The sequence below is a fragment of the Callionymus lyra genome, chromosome 5 (assembly GCF_982586985.1).
Source record: "Callionymus lyra chromosome 5, fCalLyr1.hap1.1, whole genome shotgun sequence".
NCBI lineage: Eukaryota > Metazoa > Chordata > Actinopteri > Syngnathiformes > Callionymidae > Callionymus > Callionymus lyra.
The window spans coordinates 29634302-29649951 of NC_141822.1; the positions used below are offsets into that span (position 1 = coordinate 29634302).

At 41.2% G+C, this 15650-nt stretch overlaps 2 protein-coding genes across 3 annotated transcripts; both read left to right on the forward strand.

Annotated features, from left to right (window-relative positions):
* Nucleotides 1-589: 589 nt before the first annotated feature.
* map3k2 (mitogen-activated protein kinase kinase kinase 2) lies at nt 590-9538 on the forward strand. 2 transcript variants are annotated; one of them, XM_087791817.1, is made up of 17 exons: nt 590-967; nt 1564-1632; nt 2040-2158; nt 2387-2427; nt 2502-2601; nt 2778-2891; nt 3007-3103; nt 3210-3340; nt 3420-3499; nt 3684-3748; nt 3834-3926; nt 5071-5304; nt 5372-5520; nt 5594-5725; nt 6346-6475; nt 6541-6718; nt 7186-9538. In XM_087791817.1, the coding sequence occupies exons 2-17, from the start codon at nt 1578-1580 to the stop codon at nt 7403-7405; spliced, it is 1938 nt and encodes a 645-aa protein (XP_087647943.1). In that variant the 5' UTR covers nt 590-967; nt 1564-1577; the 3' UTR covers nt 7406-9538. The 2 variants fall into 2 exon arrangements, with proteins under 2 accessions (XP_087647943.1, XP_087647945.1); XM_087791819.1 differs by lacking the exon at nt 1564-1632 and having other exon boundaries at nt 591-967.
* Nucleotides 9539-9926: 388 nt separating this feature from the next.
* On the forward strand, nt 9927-15650 carry cyp27a2 (cytochrome P450 family 27 subfamily A member 2). Its single transcript, XM_087791820.1, has 9 exons — nt 9927-10311; nt 11122-11312; nt 11483-11682; nt 11737-11934; nt 12127-12290; nt 12625-12791; nt 14102-14183; nt 14266-14481; nt 14690-15650. The coding sequence occupies exons 1-9, from the start codon at nt 10057-10059 to the stop codon at nt 14834-14836; spliced, it is 1620 nt and encodes a 539-aa protein (XP_087647946.1). The 5' UTR covers nt 9927-10056; the 3' UTR covers nt 14837-15650.

The window sequence follows — 15650 nt, forward strand, 5'->3', positions numbered from 1 at the left end:
GCGTCATATAATAGAGGAAATACATATAAAAATGGATTATTTGTTTCGCCATTTACAGTTTACAGACGATTTTCAATAAGCAGTTCTAGCCAACTGAGAACTGATTAAAATATAATTTATACGGTTTTATACCTAAAGGAAGAAAATAAAAAGGCTGTTTATAGTATTAATATTAATACTAGTATTAATATTATTGTTTTAATATGTTATTCTTTTATTTTTTTTATTGTCATTAGTTACGAAAAAGACATTTATGTTGAAGAAAATCACTGCAGCGAAAGGCTTTAATATTCACAAGTATCATACTGCTCATGAACGAAATAATAAAGTCATGTAACAAGATTGAGTCGGTAAAAAAACCGTTTTATTCAATATGAAAGTTAAATAAAGCATTTGAATTTAATATAACTCATCTTATGGCGAGTTGGACCGTTTCTGACGTCACATGTTGTGTTTTGTTGGCCTCTTCCAGCGAGGTCGCGAGGGTGATCATTTGTCAAGTGAGATAAAATGCATACGAGGTTTCTGTCTATACCCGTCAACATAAAAGCCTACATTGACCCCTCGCGTGCTCCATGAATAACGTTAAGAATGTCTGCTCTTATTCTGTAAGAGCAACATCTATACTTCCGAAACCAGGTGTGCGCTAGCTCGACGCTGCGAGTGGACGCGCGAGCGAAGCTAGTCCTGCTGCAATATGCTCGACAAATAAAACCTAGCATGTAATTTGTTGTTGTTGTCGCCACTCGTGCTGCTGGCTCGACGGTACGGCCTCCATACAAACACCTCGTACACGCACGGACGCTGAAACGGCACCGTCGGCCCTCGTCGTCGTCGTCGTGGCCCAGCAGGACTCGTGAAGTTGGGATCCAAACTTCTGCTTCCTCCGGCGGGTCTCCGCGGGGCCCGGGGCTGTTGTCGCCGGCCCTGGGGAGGAGAAAGTGATTGAAAACTCCTGATTCCCATGGTAAGGATGGCGGATTTTTAATATCTATATATATATATTTTAAACGTGACCTGTGGTTGTTGCCGATGATATGGTATGTTCCAGTTAGCATTAGCTGAGCTCGACAACTTCCCTGGCCTGACAGCTAGCTGGACACGGAACCATCGACCATTGTAAGCCAATGGTTCGAGCAGCACCATTTTACCATGTGTGTTCTGACCCAGTGCTCTGGTTCATGCAGCGATCATCCATATTGTTAGTCAGGTTCATCCTCTGAGGTGATTTATCAATAATGTCTCCAGCGCTGTGTCTCATCTTTGATTGATGGGTCCAGACGTCAATCTGACCAAGTTAGTTGTCGCTCTTATCAGTGAAAGCAAAAGATAAACAAGAAATGTTTGGCCAATAAGCTTAATGTTTGAAAGTCAGTGTAGTCATGGCAGGTCATCATCACATGGCATGTCAGCCCCTGACTTAGGAATTCCAAGATAGCAGACTTCCAGCGTCTGTGTACACTCACGTTCACATGTACAGACAGGTACTGAGGGAGGTACACCTGTGCACGTGTGAGCCTGGGCATGACGCACATACTCACAATGACATCTCTTGTGTTTCAGGAAGGGTTTCTTTGATGGGAGAATCCTCCTTTTTGGCCTCTTGGGTCACTTGTTGTGTCATAATGATGGGTGAGTTGCATGACTGCGGCAGTTGTTTCTTGTATGTATATAAATAAAGAGATGATGAGAAGCAAATGGAACGTTTGATTATAGGATAAAAATAAATAAACAAATAAAGTGACTTACTTTTTATATTTTAACATTAACTGTAATAATACAATTAATTTTGTTCTATTTTTTCTAATAAATATAGGTAACAAATAAATGTATTTATTTTAAAATTGTCCCATTATTAGGTGCTTGGTTGACTTATTATTTCCTTTATCCGTCTTTTAGAATGTAGTAATTAATGTAAAAGATGATTACATGCATTTTAAGATAAATGATGTAGTTTAGCATGTTAATTGCATACTTATCCTAATGAAATGTGCTTGATGAATTATTGTACCTTGCTTGGCTTTTGTCTCCCGTCTCAGATGAGCAGGAGGTCTTTAACTCGATCATGCAGGACCTGGTAGAACTTCACCTCTCGCGCAGGCCTGCCATGTACCTAACGGACCTTAACAAACCTAAAGCCTCCTCACCCAAAAACCAGGTAACAGTTACGGCTTCGATGGCAGTTAGCAAACCTTTTTTGTACGATGCAGAATATATTCTTACCAGAAATGCTTTATTTCCTTCCTTAATGTATTTTATTACATTTGATATCTTATCCTAAAAACTGCATGTTCATAATGCTTTGCCGGTACTCTAAAGTTTAATATACATCTAGTAATGATATATTGAAAAATGTTGATGTAACAAAATGTTTTCTAACTGACAGAATGATATCCGAGTGAAGTTTGAGTTCAAAGGGGAGAAAAGGTAAATTTTTATAATCCCATGAAGCTCAATCATTCCATGCAACAGCTGACCTCTGACCTCTTGCATCGCCACAGGATCCTACAGTTTACTCGACCTGTGAAAGTGGAAGAGCTGAAAGCAAAGGCTAAAGTGGCTTTTGGTCACACCATGGATCTTCACTACAGCAACAACGAGGTAAATTGTTTGCGTTTGTCAAAACACAAATTTGTTTTTGTGTTTGTGGGACAAATGTAATACAAATATAGCTTGGTGTTTAATTTTCATCACATGCATTAAACAATTCAGATGTATAATGTAATATAAAACCCAATTTTGATTATGGTTCTGGCTGCTTCTGTGTCTTTGTAAAGTTGGTGATTCCACTCAGCAGTCAAGATGATCTGGACAAAGCTGTTGAGCTGCTCGATCGTAGTGTTCACATGAAGAGTTTGAAGATCCTGCTTGTGCTACACATGGGCTCCCAGGTCCGTCCACCTAACACTGAAAGTCAAGTTATCCGCAGAGCATGTTACGGAAGTTCACCTTTAAATATTTGTCCAAATTGTGTAATAATGATGACTTTCAATTATCGCCACCCAGAACTCTTCCTCTAGCATGGACTTGCTGCCCTCTCTTGAAACACTGGACAACACAGGGTTCAGGTCTGCAGACAAGAAGAACATGCTGGCATCTATAGGTACTATCTTACTACTCGTCTTCTTCCTTAAAGCTAAATGTTATGCTCCTTCTTGTGGTCCCATGTTTCCTACATCTGTTCAATTGCTTCTTTCGTCATCCACCAGGCTCTCAGTCGACCGACCGCAGCTCACCGCCACCAGGCTACATTCCTGATGCTCTCCAGCAGGTAGCTAGAAACGGATCCTTCACCAGCATAAACAGCGAGGGCGAGTTCATCCCGGAGAGCATGGACCAGGTACGGATAAAAACCATGAAGTGTAGCAGCTCAATTGCTCCACATGTCTCCTATAACATTTTTGTCTTCTTCACTTTAGATGTTAGACCCGCTGTCCATGAGCAGTCCAGAGAATTCTGCATCTGGAAGTTGCCCGTCTCTAGACAGTCCCCTGGACAGGTGAGAACCACTTGTATTTAATCATGCTTGTCCATCTAGATCTTGTGATAAAATGAAAAGCTTGTGTGCAACCTGAGTCGCAAAAAAGAATTGTTGGATTTGCAAATATGTTATCAGGTCACTCAAAGGTGTTTACTGGCAAATAACTTTTTTTATAAAGGATCTAAAAATGTGTTTCCTGTAGTGAGTACCCCAAGTCGAGGATGCCTCGAGCACAAAGTTACCCGGACAACCATCAGGACTTCGCAGGTGACCTTCAAATATATATTGGGTTTTTATTTGTACTTAGAGCTCCAGTTAAATACAAGGTAATAATAAAATATTTTCTGTGCAGAGGATGAGATTCCAGTATTTGACAAGTCTGGGAAAGGAGGAACATATCCACGGCGGTATGGCATTTCTTTTGGCCTTCAGGACTACAGTGATGGTAAGTGACATACATTTATAGATGAACAGAAAATCATGTACAAGTTGGAGCCCAATATACACTCACTGATATCACAGGGATCCCATAAACAGATTAAAGTTACACTAATGTGTTGATTTAAGTGTGTCTCTTCAATTTATCTTTCATCAGTATGGAACTATTTTTTTTCATTGGAAAAGTTCTCAAGCACCACTGAAAACATTTATTTTTTTCTGGCGATGAAATCTCGTTGACCATAACCACACACACTCAGCTGGTCAAACATCGCAACAATGCTGGGCGTAATTACTGCTGGCTGAAGGAGTGAAGCCATTATTAGGTCATAATGGACTCTGCTATCGTAACCTCTCATTCGCTCAGTTTCAGAGCAGGAATAACTTAATTAATAACTTCAAAACATTGTTTTGAGGGACATCTTGAAGAGGAAGACTTCAAAATTTGAAAAATGTGACATGAAAATCAGTCAGGAAAGTTGGGATTCCACATTGGGTGTCCTTTAAGCTGATATTCAAACAGAAATGGTAGGTGCGTTCATTTAACCCTTTGTTTTTGCGACAGGGGCATCTTAACCCAGACGCCACAGATGGGTTAATAATAAGAGACTCACTCTCTGACCCTAATTTAACTTGTCCAGCAAACTAGTCCCAAGAAAATTGCTGAGTGAACATAAAGCAGACAGGGCGCAGTTATAAATTATTTAATTATATTTGGTAAAGTTTTATTCCGCAAAAGAGAAATGCTAAAACTTACTTGTTGCAGCACCTAATAACATTTTGACATGATTTTTTTTATTGTATTTCCTGTAATGATTCTAACATAATGACTTGCAGTGATTTTAGAATTCTCTTCACTATTAAAGTCTCCATGTGACCACCAAACTGCCTCAGCAGTTGGTCAAAAACTATGACGTAAGTTGAAATGGGAAACTAACCACCAAAGAGCCTTACCCCCTTTAAAGAATGCTGTAACAGCACTTCAGGTGCATGTCACTGGTCTGACACTGGGGGGAGCCGGAGGACATCTTGTCACTAGAAGCACCAGAATGTTTCTGAAGTATCATTTTGGTGTAAAACTAAACCTAAATGGTGCTGTTCCCCACTTCTCACACTCCTGGTTTGATCAGAAATGTCTTCTTTCTACACAGGGAGGAAAACATTCCCACGTGCCCGCCGGACGCAGGTTCAAGGGTTCCGCTCACCGGTCAGCTTCAGTCCCACTGACCAGTCTCCTAGTACGAGCAGTGGCAGCAGCGTGTTCACCCCTGACCTGGAAGAGGGTCCTGGACCCGTCAGGCGACCACGTAAGGGCAGCGACATTGAGCCCAATCAGACAAGTGCCCCCACACTGTCGGTGATGGACATCAGTCCACCCAGTCGCTGTGAGTCCAAGACCGCCCTCTCTCACTTTCCTGCAAGTCTTGTAGACGGTTGTGTGTTTGTGTGCAGCTCCACGTGCTCCGTCCAACTGGAGGCTAGGGAAGCTTCTGGGCCAGGGCGCGTTCGGCCGAGTCTTCTTGTGTTACGACGCAGATACAGGGCGAGAACTGGCCGTCAAGCAGGTCCAGTTTGACCCGGAGAGTCCTGAGACGAGCAAGGTCCGAATCGTTGTCTCCCTGCTCTAAATGTGACCACCATTTTGACATGGTTATATTTGTTGCTCTTGTGCAGGAGGTGAGCGCACTGGAGTGCGAGATCCAACTGCTGAAGAATTTGTGCCATGAACGTATCGTGCAGTACTACGGCTGCCTGCGGGACTCCATGGAGCGGACGCTTTCCATCTTCATGGAGCACATGCCGGGGGTAAGTGTAAGAATGATGGTTCAACCAATATTAAATTTTGATGACTTTGACTTGAAGATGATGGAATCACCACAAGTTAATACAAAAAAGTATTTTATAAATAGCAACACTGTGTTTTCAACACTAATACTTTTCACATTCATACTTAATCAAAGTGGGAAAAAAAGTTTCAAAATGCAGATTTGACACTTGAGTAAACTGTATAACTGATCTGGGCAAACACTACTTTCCTCTATTTTCTTTTAGTATTTGTTGCCCCTCAAAAGTGAATGTAAAAAAAAAAAAAAAAAAAAAAAAAAAAATGTGATCGATTTTATAACCTCAATTTATACATTTTGCTCCTTTTAATTTTAGCGCGATGGCCTCTCACAATAGCCAATCCTTAAAAGGAGGTCAAAAGCCAACTTTCCTGACAAATATTTAAATGAAAAGAGAGTTTTGTACAAACGGACACATACTGATGATACAATAGAAGTTCAAGATCAATTTAAGAGACACTTAAATCAACACCTTAAGTAAAATGTGGCCCTTGGAGAAATGTAATTGCCCACCACTGTTTTAATAAAATGATCACGACGAACACACAGTTAGTTTTCATGGACTGACCGTTGCACCTGCAGGGCTCGATCAAGGACCAGTTGAAGTCGTACGGCGCGCTGACGGAGAATGTGACGCGTCGCTATACGCGGCAGATCCTGGAGGGCGTTTCATACCTGCACAGCAACATGATCGTGCACAGGGACATAAAAGGTGACACTTACACTCACAAGGTCGAAGGAGTAACTGTTGCTGACAGTGATGGTGTCCACATTTAGGCGCCAACATTCTCCGAGACTCTGTGGGCAACGTGAAGCTGGGTGACTTTGGCGCCAGCCGGCGACTACAAACCATCTGTCTGTCGGGAACAGGAATCAAATCGGTGACGGGCACCCCCTACTGGATGAGCCCGGAAGTGATCAGTGGTGAAGGATATGGCAGGAAGGCCGACATCTGGTAAACTAAATGAAGACTTTATTTTGTAGCAACATTTTACAACAAAGCTGTAACAGATGTAATCTCTTGAAAAAGATACATTTAATATAAATATTTTTTCAAAAATACATCCTTAGATAAGTTAGTAGTATTGCTTGAGTTGAAATGTGTCCAAACATCAGCTTTAAAAGTGTCGACTGTTCTGTCGAAGGATCTTGCTGTTCTCTTAGCTACGGTGGACGTAATGCTGCCAACTAGTGGCTTAAAGTCTAATTGCAATCAATGAATGACACTAAATATGTTACTTATTAAAAAATGTAAACCATAAAAGAACTATGATTAAAAATGAAATAGAATTTCAAAGTAAAAAGACAAACTTGATACAGTATTGAAGTGTAATTATAATCTCACGCCCCTTAGAAGAATGTATCTTGGTACTACTACACTTTTAAAGACAGCCTCTGACACTCATCTTTCTCTCTCTGCAGGAGTGTCGGCTGCACTGTGGTGGAGATGCTCACCCAGCGCCCCCCATGGGCAGAGTTTGAGGCGATGGCTGCTATCTTCAAAATAGCCACGCAGCCTACAAACCCTGTGTTGCCCGTTCACGTGTCGGACCACTGCCGCGACTTTCTCAAGCGCATTTTTGTGGAGACTAAGCAGCGTCCGTCTGCGGACGAGCTGCTCAGGCACACCTTTGTACATTAACATGTTTGCCGTTGACTCCGCCCCTTTCTTTCTACGAGCTCAAAGACGCTGCAGGTGGGTGGGCTGCAGCTGTCTTTGTGTTTTTGGAGACTGCTGTAGAGGACTCCGGAGAACCGTCTTTCTCTGCAAGTTGCACCTTAATTTTCACCGGATACTTTTTTGTCTGGGTCGTAGTCGGTATCGTGGACCTACAGAAGATTATTACGCCGCACTCTGGAGTGGACCCCCCCGCCCCCCTCCCCTTGACTCCAGAATGTAGCCTCCTGCCAAAACCAGAGCAGTGGCGACAAGAGAGGCTGCTGCTAAACACTCCGCTTTCAATTTGCCTCATTTCTCCTTCGTCAGCCAACATGTTGTGCTTGTGCCTTTTCTGTTGAATAATCGCCGCCAGTTTTGCCACATTCAACCGAACTCCGCTGTCACAGCAGAGCTTGTTGAGAGTGTTTGTTTGTGCTTATATGCATTCATACTCAATCATAGTCATAGACAAAGACTTGTTGGTTTGTTAACTTATTTAAATGTGAGTTTTAAGAAGCTGTCATGATGCGCCTTGCCCTTTGTTTTTAGTTTTTCACTCCATTGTTTTAATTTTCCTCTTGATTTATGCTATGCTACGACTGTGTTTTTCACACTCTAGTGTCATAGAGTTGATTTCATTGAGATGTGGTTTTACACATTTTAACTCCTGATTTGGTCCCTATGTAAAGCTGGGTGACCTCATCGAAATGATGCCGTGTGTTGATCCAAGATCAGCCATTAAGACCTTTTGGTCTTCTAATAACCAAACTGTAAGAACGAATTCGACTTGAAAGAATGCCAGGTGCATTTAAAGGTTTCCCCACTAGGGGGCAAAATTGTTCCATTCAAGTCTATAACAATTTTACAATTGAGTGCCTCCAAATAAAAGACGTGATTGAACAACACACTAACAAACAAAATCAAAAAACAATAAGTTTGTGAATTCAACGACTAAGCAATGTCAGTCTGCCGTTCTTCTTTTCATTTTCAGATAATCAGATGCCTAAACAAGCTTAAACTTGCTCATACTACTTCCATGCCTTCCCCTGCATTTGAATCTTTTCGATTTGAGAAAAAGCGTGGGTCCAAATTTTCTTATAGGATTCAGTCCAGGCAGAATGCAAACCCAGCAGGGCTGTGTTTTTAGTGTTAGAATAACTGCAAACCTTTCTAAATCATGTTTGCCAAACTGATGCATACTTACTTTATTGCAAAGTATTTCAATCTATGCGGGGAGATTTTTCCCCCCCTAAACAAGAACGTGCCCTCTCTTCTCGACGTAATTTGGGGCAGCTTAAAATGAGCAAAAAGTGCACTTATTGGTCATCTGTTGTTACTGTGGAGGACTCCCAGCACTTGTTTCTTGATCTCAAACATCTTTGTTAGATGGTACCGAGTCTGGTGGCAGTCAGGCTGATGTCTGTGCCCACGACGACTCAAACTCACTATGGTTGTTTTCCACATCAGCTCATACAGCTTCACTCAGCAACCATTTCTTTGCACACTTTGAATATTATATTTTTGTTTGTGTGTGTGTGTGTGTGAGTGTTTCTTGTCAAGGCTCCTACATGAATGTATCATTTCTTCCATCGGATTGCCTCGTTCACCACAGTGGATTAAATTGTTCTCTTGCTGTTAAACTGCGGGACACAAAGGTTCTTGGAAATCCTCTGCTGCTACGCAGATGTGTTTGTGCGTGTGTCTGCATGTGTGATGGCACTCAACCTATATGGGGCATCTTGACTGGATGGGCAAGAAAATTAAATGCTATGATGTTATTACCTTGAAATGTTTTTGAAAAAAAAAGTCTCTTTTTGTTTTTTAAATGGAGACTAATATCCCACATGTTCTGTCTGTGTCGTTTGAGAAGCCATGTTTCTAATTCTGTTGGTTTGTGACCAATGCGCCTGTTTATATCAGATCTGTATATCAGTGGTACGCATAATTTTTTAATATATATTTTTTATTTTGCTTTTTTTAATGAAAGATTTTCCTCATGGTTGGGTCCAGAGAGGCGCAGCAATGCAGTGGAATAGTTGCTGTTTTTTGGCAAAATTCTGGAGTATTGCAACGGTTCTGTATTCACGATTATGACAATAAAAGATATTTATTTCATGTTTTACTTTTTCGTATGTGCATCAATATATATTGTAGAAAGGAGTAAATTCACATTACCAGTCAACAGACAATACAAACGCTAGGAATACTGTTTTCACTTTTTTTAAAAATCAGTAAAGATTGTAATATTCTTCTGTTCTATTCTATTCATGTGTCTCAGGGACATGCAACTATAAATGTTTAGAAAACCCAAATGTTACATACTAGTGAGTCTTTGTCTCATGCAGGTCAAATGAGGTGATTTCTCTTAGTGAGCCAAACAAAACCAAACCAAAAAAGATTTTGATCTGAACTTGACTCTGACAATGTTTTTCCTGGAAGAAAGCGCAGTGTTTTTTAACGAGGCTGTAGTGCCAAGACACGACCACTAGGCGGGATTGTTGAAAAAATAGAATGTGCAACGAGTTTGCAGCAGGATTTGTATCAACACATAATGGTAAAGTCTTGTCCCTGGAATAAGCCCGAGGATCCTTCCAAGCAGGACCAGATCATTCTCAACTCCTCCAGCGACAGTCATGTTCAGCGCACTTCAAACCGCAGCTCCTCGACCCATGGCACTCCGGGTGTGTTTCCAGGCTACAACCCGGGCGGGTCTGCATCTGAGACCCGGAGTTTCGGGTGTTGTTTCGGAGAGAAGGACCTCGAGTGTTCAGGCTAACGCGGAAGCTGGAAAACTGAAGACCATCGCGGATCTGCCGGGACCCAGCACACCCACCACCCTCTACTGGCTCTTCGCTAAAGGATACTTGGACAAAAGTCATCTCCTGCAGGTACAACTCTTTCTTCTACTTTCTTCAGTGGCTTGGATGATCGTAGGAAGACACACTCAATGATCCAAACTTAAAAAGACGGCACTGATACTAAAAATATTTTTACCAAAACACTCTGGTGTTGATGTTTTTTTAGGACACCGGAGTGCCTGGAGTAAACCCACGCAACACAAAGAGAGATATTTCGGTTATTATTTGCCAAATTATTATTTTCTGTACAAATACAATGTTTGGAAAAAAAAAGCCCGACTTCTTATTTAAAGTTAAAGAAAGAAAAACGTTGAAAGGTAAATGAGGTTAAAGATAAATGCCTTTTGGCTCAGCTCTTTCTCCGCTACGACAAACTGATACAGAATCAGAAACTTTTTTTTGCCAGTGTTGCAAACACAACATAGATATTTTTGTAGTGTCAGTACAGAATAAAAGAATGAAATGAAATAACACACAAACTAAGCAATGGGAAAAAAAGCACAAAGCACCATGAGAGACATTCTTTGACGCTTATCCACAATAATATTTCTCTTTTATGATAAATATAAATATATATATCTGTACTTTTAAACTTTTGAATCTAGGTGTGTTTGCAGAACGTGACAGTTTATCGTACAAATAAAATGAGATGGGCCCACAAATCACTCAGGTATTGGCCCTATTGCTGTTGTCTTTACTGCAGGAGTGAAGATGCCCCCCGGGCCAACTTGGACACTGTGTACTTTTTTGTTTGTAACAAACGTTCTTTTTGACTCACCTAACCCTAGGGAAATTAGTTATGTAAACAAAATATATGTTATTTGTTATTCGTTGTTCTAGGGTCTACAGAAGAACCTGTATGGTCCAATATGGTACTCCAAATTTGGTCCATTCGAGCTGGTCAACGTAGCGAGCGCAGAACTGATTCAACAGGTGATCGCGCAGGAGGGCCGGTACCCGGTCCGAGCAGAACTGCCACACTGGAAAGAATATATGGACCAGAGGAGGAAGTCGTACGGCCTGCATGTGAGGTGAGGTCCTGACAAGGTCTTCAGCCGGGGCCACCTTTTATTAACGACTCTTGCCATTAATACAAGAAACCTAATGGTCAAATGACCTTGAGAGCTCCACTTTTCTAAGAAGAATCGCAGACTTATGATTTTTATAAAAGAACAACAAAAACTTTTTGTGTTTTATATAGTTCAGGACCAGAATGGTATCGTCTACGAAAAGCCCTGAACCCCAAAATGCTGAAGCCGCAGGAGGTGTCCTTGTACTCCCCCCTCATACACCAGGTTGTGGGCGACCTGCTGAAGCGTATAGACCTGCTGCGCAGTCGTAGTCCGGACCAGGCGACCGTCTCTGACGTTGCCATGGAGCTTTACAAGTTCGGCTTCGAAGGTTTGTGACACAACAAGTGATGTTATCCAGGTCCTAACTGGTGATCGTTTGCAGGAATATCCACCATCCTGTTCGAGAGCCGACTGGGTTGCCTGAAGGAGGAGATTCCTCGTGAAACTCTGCGCTTCATCGCGGCCGTCAATGAGATGCTGAAAATGTCGGAGGTCGTCGTCATCTTCCCGCGCTGGAGTCGTGACATCATTCCCTTCTGGAGGCGCTTTGTCCAGGCCTGGGACGACCTCTTTGAGATCGGTGAGTCGATCACATCAGGAGAACATACCTTAGATGAGAAACAAGATGTGTCTCTGTCTGTAAAGCAACATGTCGGGTTATTGATACAAGACGTTCCAGGTTCCTTCTCCTGTTACTGAATAATATGATATAAGTGGTATGATTTACTTATTCACATTTTCTAATTGATTAGTATTATCTTTTGTACAACAGCCGGCGCCCTGATTGACAGAAGAGTGTCTGAGCTGGAGCAACAAACCCAGCGCGGCGAGCAGGTGGAGGGGAAGTACCTGACCTACTTGTTGTCGACGGACCAGCTGAGCCTGTCTGAGGTCTACATCACTGTGACGGAGCTGCTGCTGGGAGGAGTCGACACGGTGAGGACTCGTGTCAGCCCTCGACAAGACAGAACCGAACGCATTCCAAAGTCTCTGGAGATCCAGGAGATTATCTCTTGGTGAACAGATGAAGGGAGGATTGATTTCTAGTCACCTTCACTTTTTTGTAAATACGGATTAACCATGGCATTTGAATATGACGAGTAAAGGTAGCTATTTCAATAAACTCACCCAAACATGGACAGACTTCGCTGTTAGAAGCACTCCCACCACTAAGCTGGTATGTCCCATAATGCACTGCAACAGGTAAAGTCAATGGTTTAAATCAAACCAAATTAATGAATCTCATCTTGTGAATCTTCTGCGCCCTCAGACGTCCAACACATTAAGCTGGTCCTTGTACCACTTGGCCAGAGACCCCAGAGTCCAGGAACATCTCTACCAGGAAATCAACTCGGTGTGTCCAGAACTTCAGGAGCCAAACGTAGACCACTTGAGCAGGATGCCCTACTTGAAGGCCGTTATCAAAGAGACTCTGCGGTGAGATACTTTTGAATGCGTGTTAAAAATCAGACTTCCTGTTTCGGAGTAACACACAGCAAAATATCTTGAACTTCCCAAAGGATTTAAACAAACCACAAATTCCATCCGGATTTAAGAAGGTTCAGAAGTAATTCTGTAATGTGGAGCACGCCTCTGTTCAGGGCTAGAAAGAAATCCCAAACTGCATCAGCATTATTTTTATTCACTACATTAAATTCTGCGTTAAAATGAACAAAATTATGGGAGTCTTCCTGTGGCTCAGTTTCTTTCAGTGTCCTCTAACAGCATGTTGTAGGAAGGTCATTATATGGTTTCAATTCTAAATGAATCAGACGTTTGAGATTTAAACGTCCTTCCTTCAGCTCAATGACAAACATGACGGCTGTTCGACCTGACAAACTGCAAACTTTGTACAGTGCAGCAGCAGAACAGAGAGAAAACATATTTCCTTCTTTGTCTGGTAAATTAGGATCTTATTAAATGTTACATTAACACATCATTGTTTCATGAAGGTTGGGTTTTAGAGTTTGAATTGATGCTACTACTATTTTTATTTGAAGGCACTCTGTGTATGCTAACACCACCCATCCGTATGTGTGTGTGTGTGTGTGTGTGTGTGTGTATCTGGAAACAATTCTTCAGTTTCCTCCCAGTTCACAAGGTTTTCTGGTGACGCCTAATAGGTTGTAAGTGTGAGTTGTTGTCAGTCTGTGTGTGAAGCTTAAGTGACCTCTTTCTGTTGCACTACCCTATTGCACTCTATATGTAATACCTGCAGGAATGTAATGAATACATTTACATTTTGAACATTAATTGAAACGGGTGTATTGTATATAAATAGGAAAGCATATATATATATATATATATATATATATATATATATACAGTATATATTTACTAAAGCAAATTGCAGAAATATAATGTCTTCTCTTTCCATGATAAACCATAAGTAGAGTCATTTCTAGTTGCTTTTAGAAAGGCATTCTGGACGAAGTTCAGCAGGAAGTCAAATTTCCTGAATACTGGGCTGGTTCTGAGAGCTGGTTCTGCTGAGCTGTCCGAGAACATGGACGAAGACACTAAGTCTGTTTGCTTCTTTTTTTTCAAATATAGATTTAACAAAGCCATGATTGCTATTTCAATATTTAACTTAACTAAGAACAACTATACTCTACAAATATAAATTACTTATTTACCTACTAACTTTCAACACAGTTCCTCATTCTTCTACAACTATTATTTGTAATATTTAACTAGACTCCTCATCTAAAAAATGTGTTGCAATACACACCTTTGTGTGTTTGCAGTTTGTATCCTGTGGTTCCAGGAAATGGACGCTTTGTCTCTGAAAACGAGGTGGTCCTAGATAACTACTGGTTCCCCAAGAAGGTAAATGAACGGAATGCTCTTCAAATGTGTGTCACTGGTGCAGAAAATCAGAGAAAATACAATGAAATGTCTGTTGTTCCAGACTCTGTTCCATCTGTGTCACTACGCCGTCTGTCGCGACGAGTCAGAGTTCGAAAGGCCGGACTCGTTCATCCCTGAGCGTTGGCTTCGCTCTGGCAAGTGTGCAGTCGGCGCCTTCCAGCACCATCCCTACAGCTACATTCCATTTGGGGTGGGAACGAGAGCCTGTGTGGGGAAAAGAGTGGCGGAGATGGAGATGTACTTTGCCCTGGCCCGGGTGAGACAATGATGCCCTTGTTGTTACTGGCAACCGTAAAAAAAAATCTCATTCCTCTTTGAATGATTGCAAAGTAAACATAAACCATTTTTAGATTCTCTTGTGTATATTATAGTTTATCAACTGTTTATTAAAAATAACTAGTACTTCATTAATGTCCTTGAAAAACCAGCCTCAGTTCTTTTCTCTTTGTTTTCTTGTCTTACAGCTGCTGCAGAAGTTTAAGGTGGAGCCTGTGGACGACACAGTGATCGAGCCAAAAACCCGAACCCTTATGATCCCAAACGGATCCGTAAACCTGCGCTTTCTTCCACGAACCCCAGGAAAAACATTGTCAGAGTCAAGTTCAGTTTAGGTTAAAATCAAAATCTTCTTCTTTGGTTGGGTCTTGTTTGGCTCACTAAGAGAAATCAACTCATTTGGTCTGCATAAGAAAAGGACTCACTAGCATGTCTTGTATCCGATCTTTCGAATGCATTAACTTTTTAGCCAACAGTTTTAAACGTTTTCAAGGGTTGTTTCTTCTGCGTTTGAATTGGGGTTTGTCTTCTGCCCCCTAGTGGTTGTGGCTGCAAAAAGGGGGGGAAAAGGAAAATGTATCTATTTTATTTGTATTATGAAATCGAATCTTTGTAATATCTTACATAGTAAGAAGGGTCAATATTCAGAAATTATTTCTTGCGAGTTCTTCAGTAAAGGTCTGTGTCTTCTGTGTTTTTTAAACTGATATTTTAGTACTTTGAAAGAAGACATCATGGAAAAATGTAAGCAATGTACTTTATTATCTATTTTTCTGTCTTAAATTCCTCCTTGTGATGCTTCATTCCGAGATGGCATCCGGTGGTTTGATAATATATTTGGCTCAATCACAGACAGGTGTGCCCTTGTAAAGGCATTCGTGCTGAAAACACACTTGGATCAAAGGTCAGCTGGGTATTTAAGCAAGAAAAAACTATATCAGCAATTGAGAAAGTTTGAGATGTAACTGATTTCATGTTAATTCAACACAATTTATGCACTTTTATGTTTATTTTGAAGAAGACTTTGGTGAGTTCTGTGAAAATTTGTAGTTTTTCCTGCATGGAGTGTCCGATGCTTGTGTGTCTTGTTTTACTAGTTATAAGATGTATTAAAGTGTAATAAAATTGGAAAATAAATAATAAACACAG

Excerpts from the sequence above, each read along its gene's own strand:
- map3k2 (XM_087791817.1), top strand. The coding sequence starts at position 1,578 with ATGGGAGAATCCTCCTTTTTGGCCTCTTGGGTCACTTGTTGTGTCATA. Across the intron at positions 1,633-2,039 it reads TTGTTGTGTCATAATGATGG|ATGAGCAGGAGGTCTTTAAC; the intron begins GTGAGTTGCATG and ends CTCCCGTCTCAG. Across the intron at positions 6,476-6,540 it reads CGTGCACAGGGACATAAAAG|GCGCCAACATTCTCCGAGAC; the intron begins GTGACACTTACA and ends GTCCACATTTAG.
- cyp27a2 (XM_087791820.1), top strand. The coding sequence starts at position 10,057 with ATGTTCAGCGCACTTCAAACCGCAGCTCCTCGACCCATGGCACTCCGG. Across the intron at positions 12,291-12,624 it reads TGCTGGGAGGAGTCGACACG|ACGTCCAACACATTAAGCTG; the intron begins GTGAGGACTCGT and ends CTGCGCCCTCAG. Across the intron at positions 14,184-14,265 it reads ACTACTGGTTCCCCAAGAAG|ACTCTGTTCCATCTGTGTCA; the intron begins GTAAATGAACGG and ends CTGTTGTTCCAG.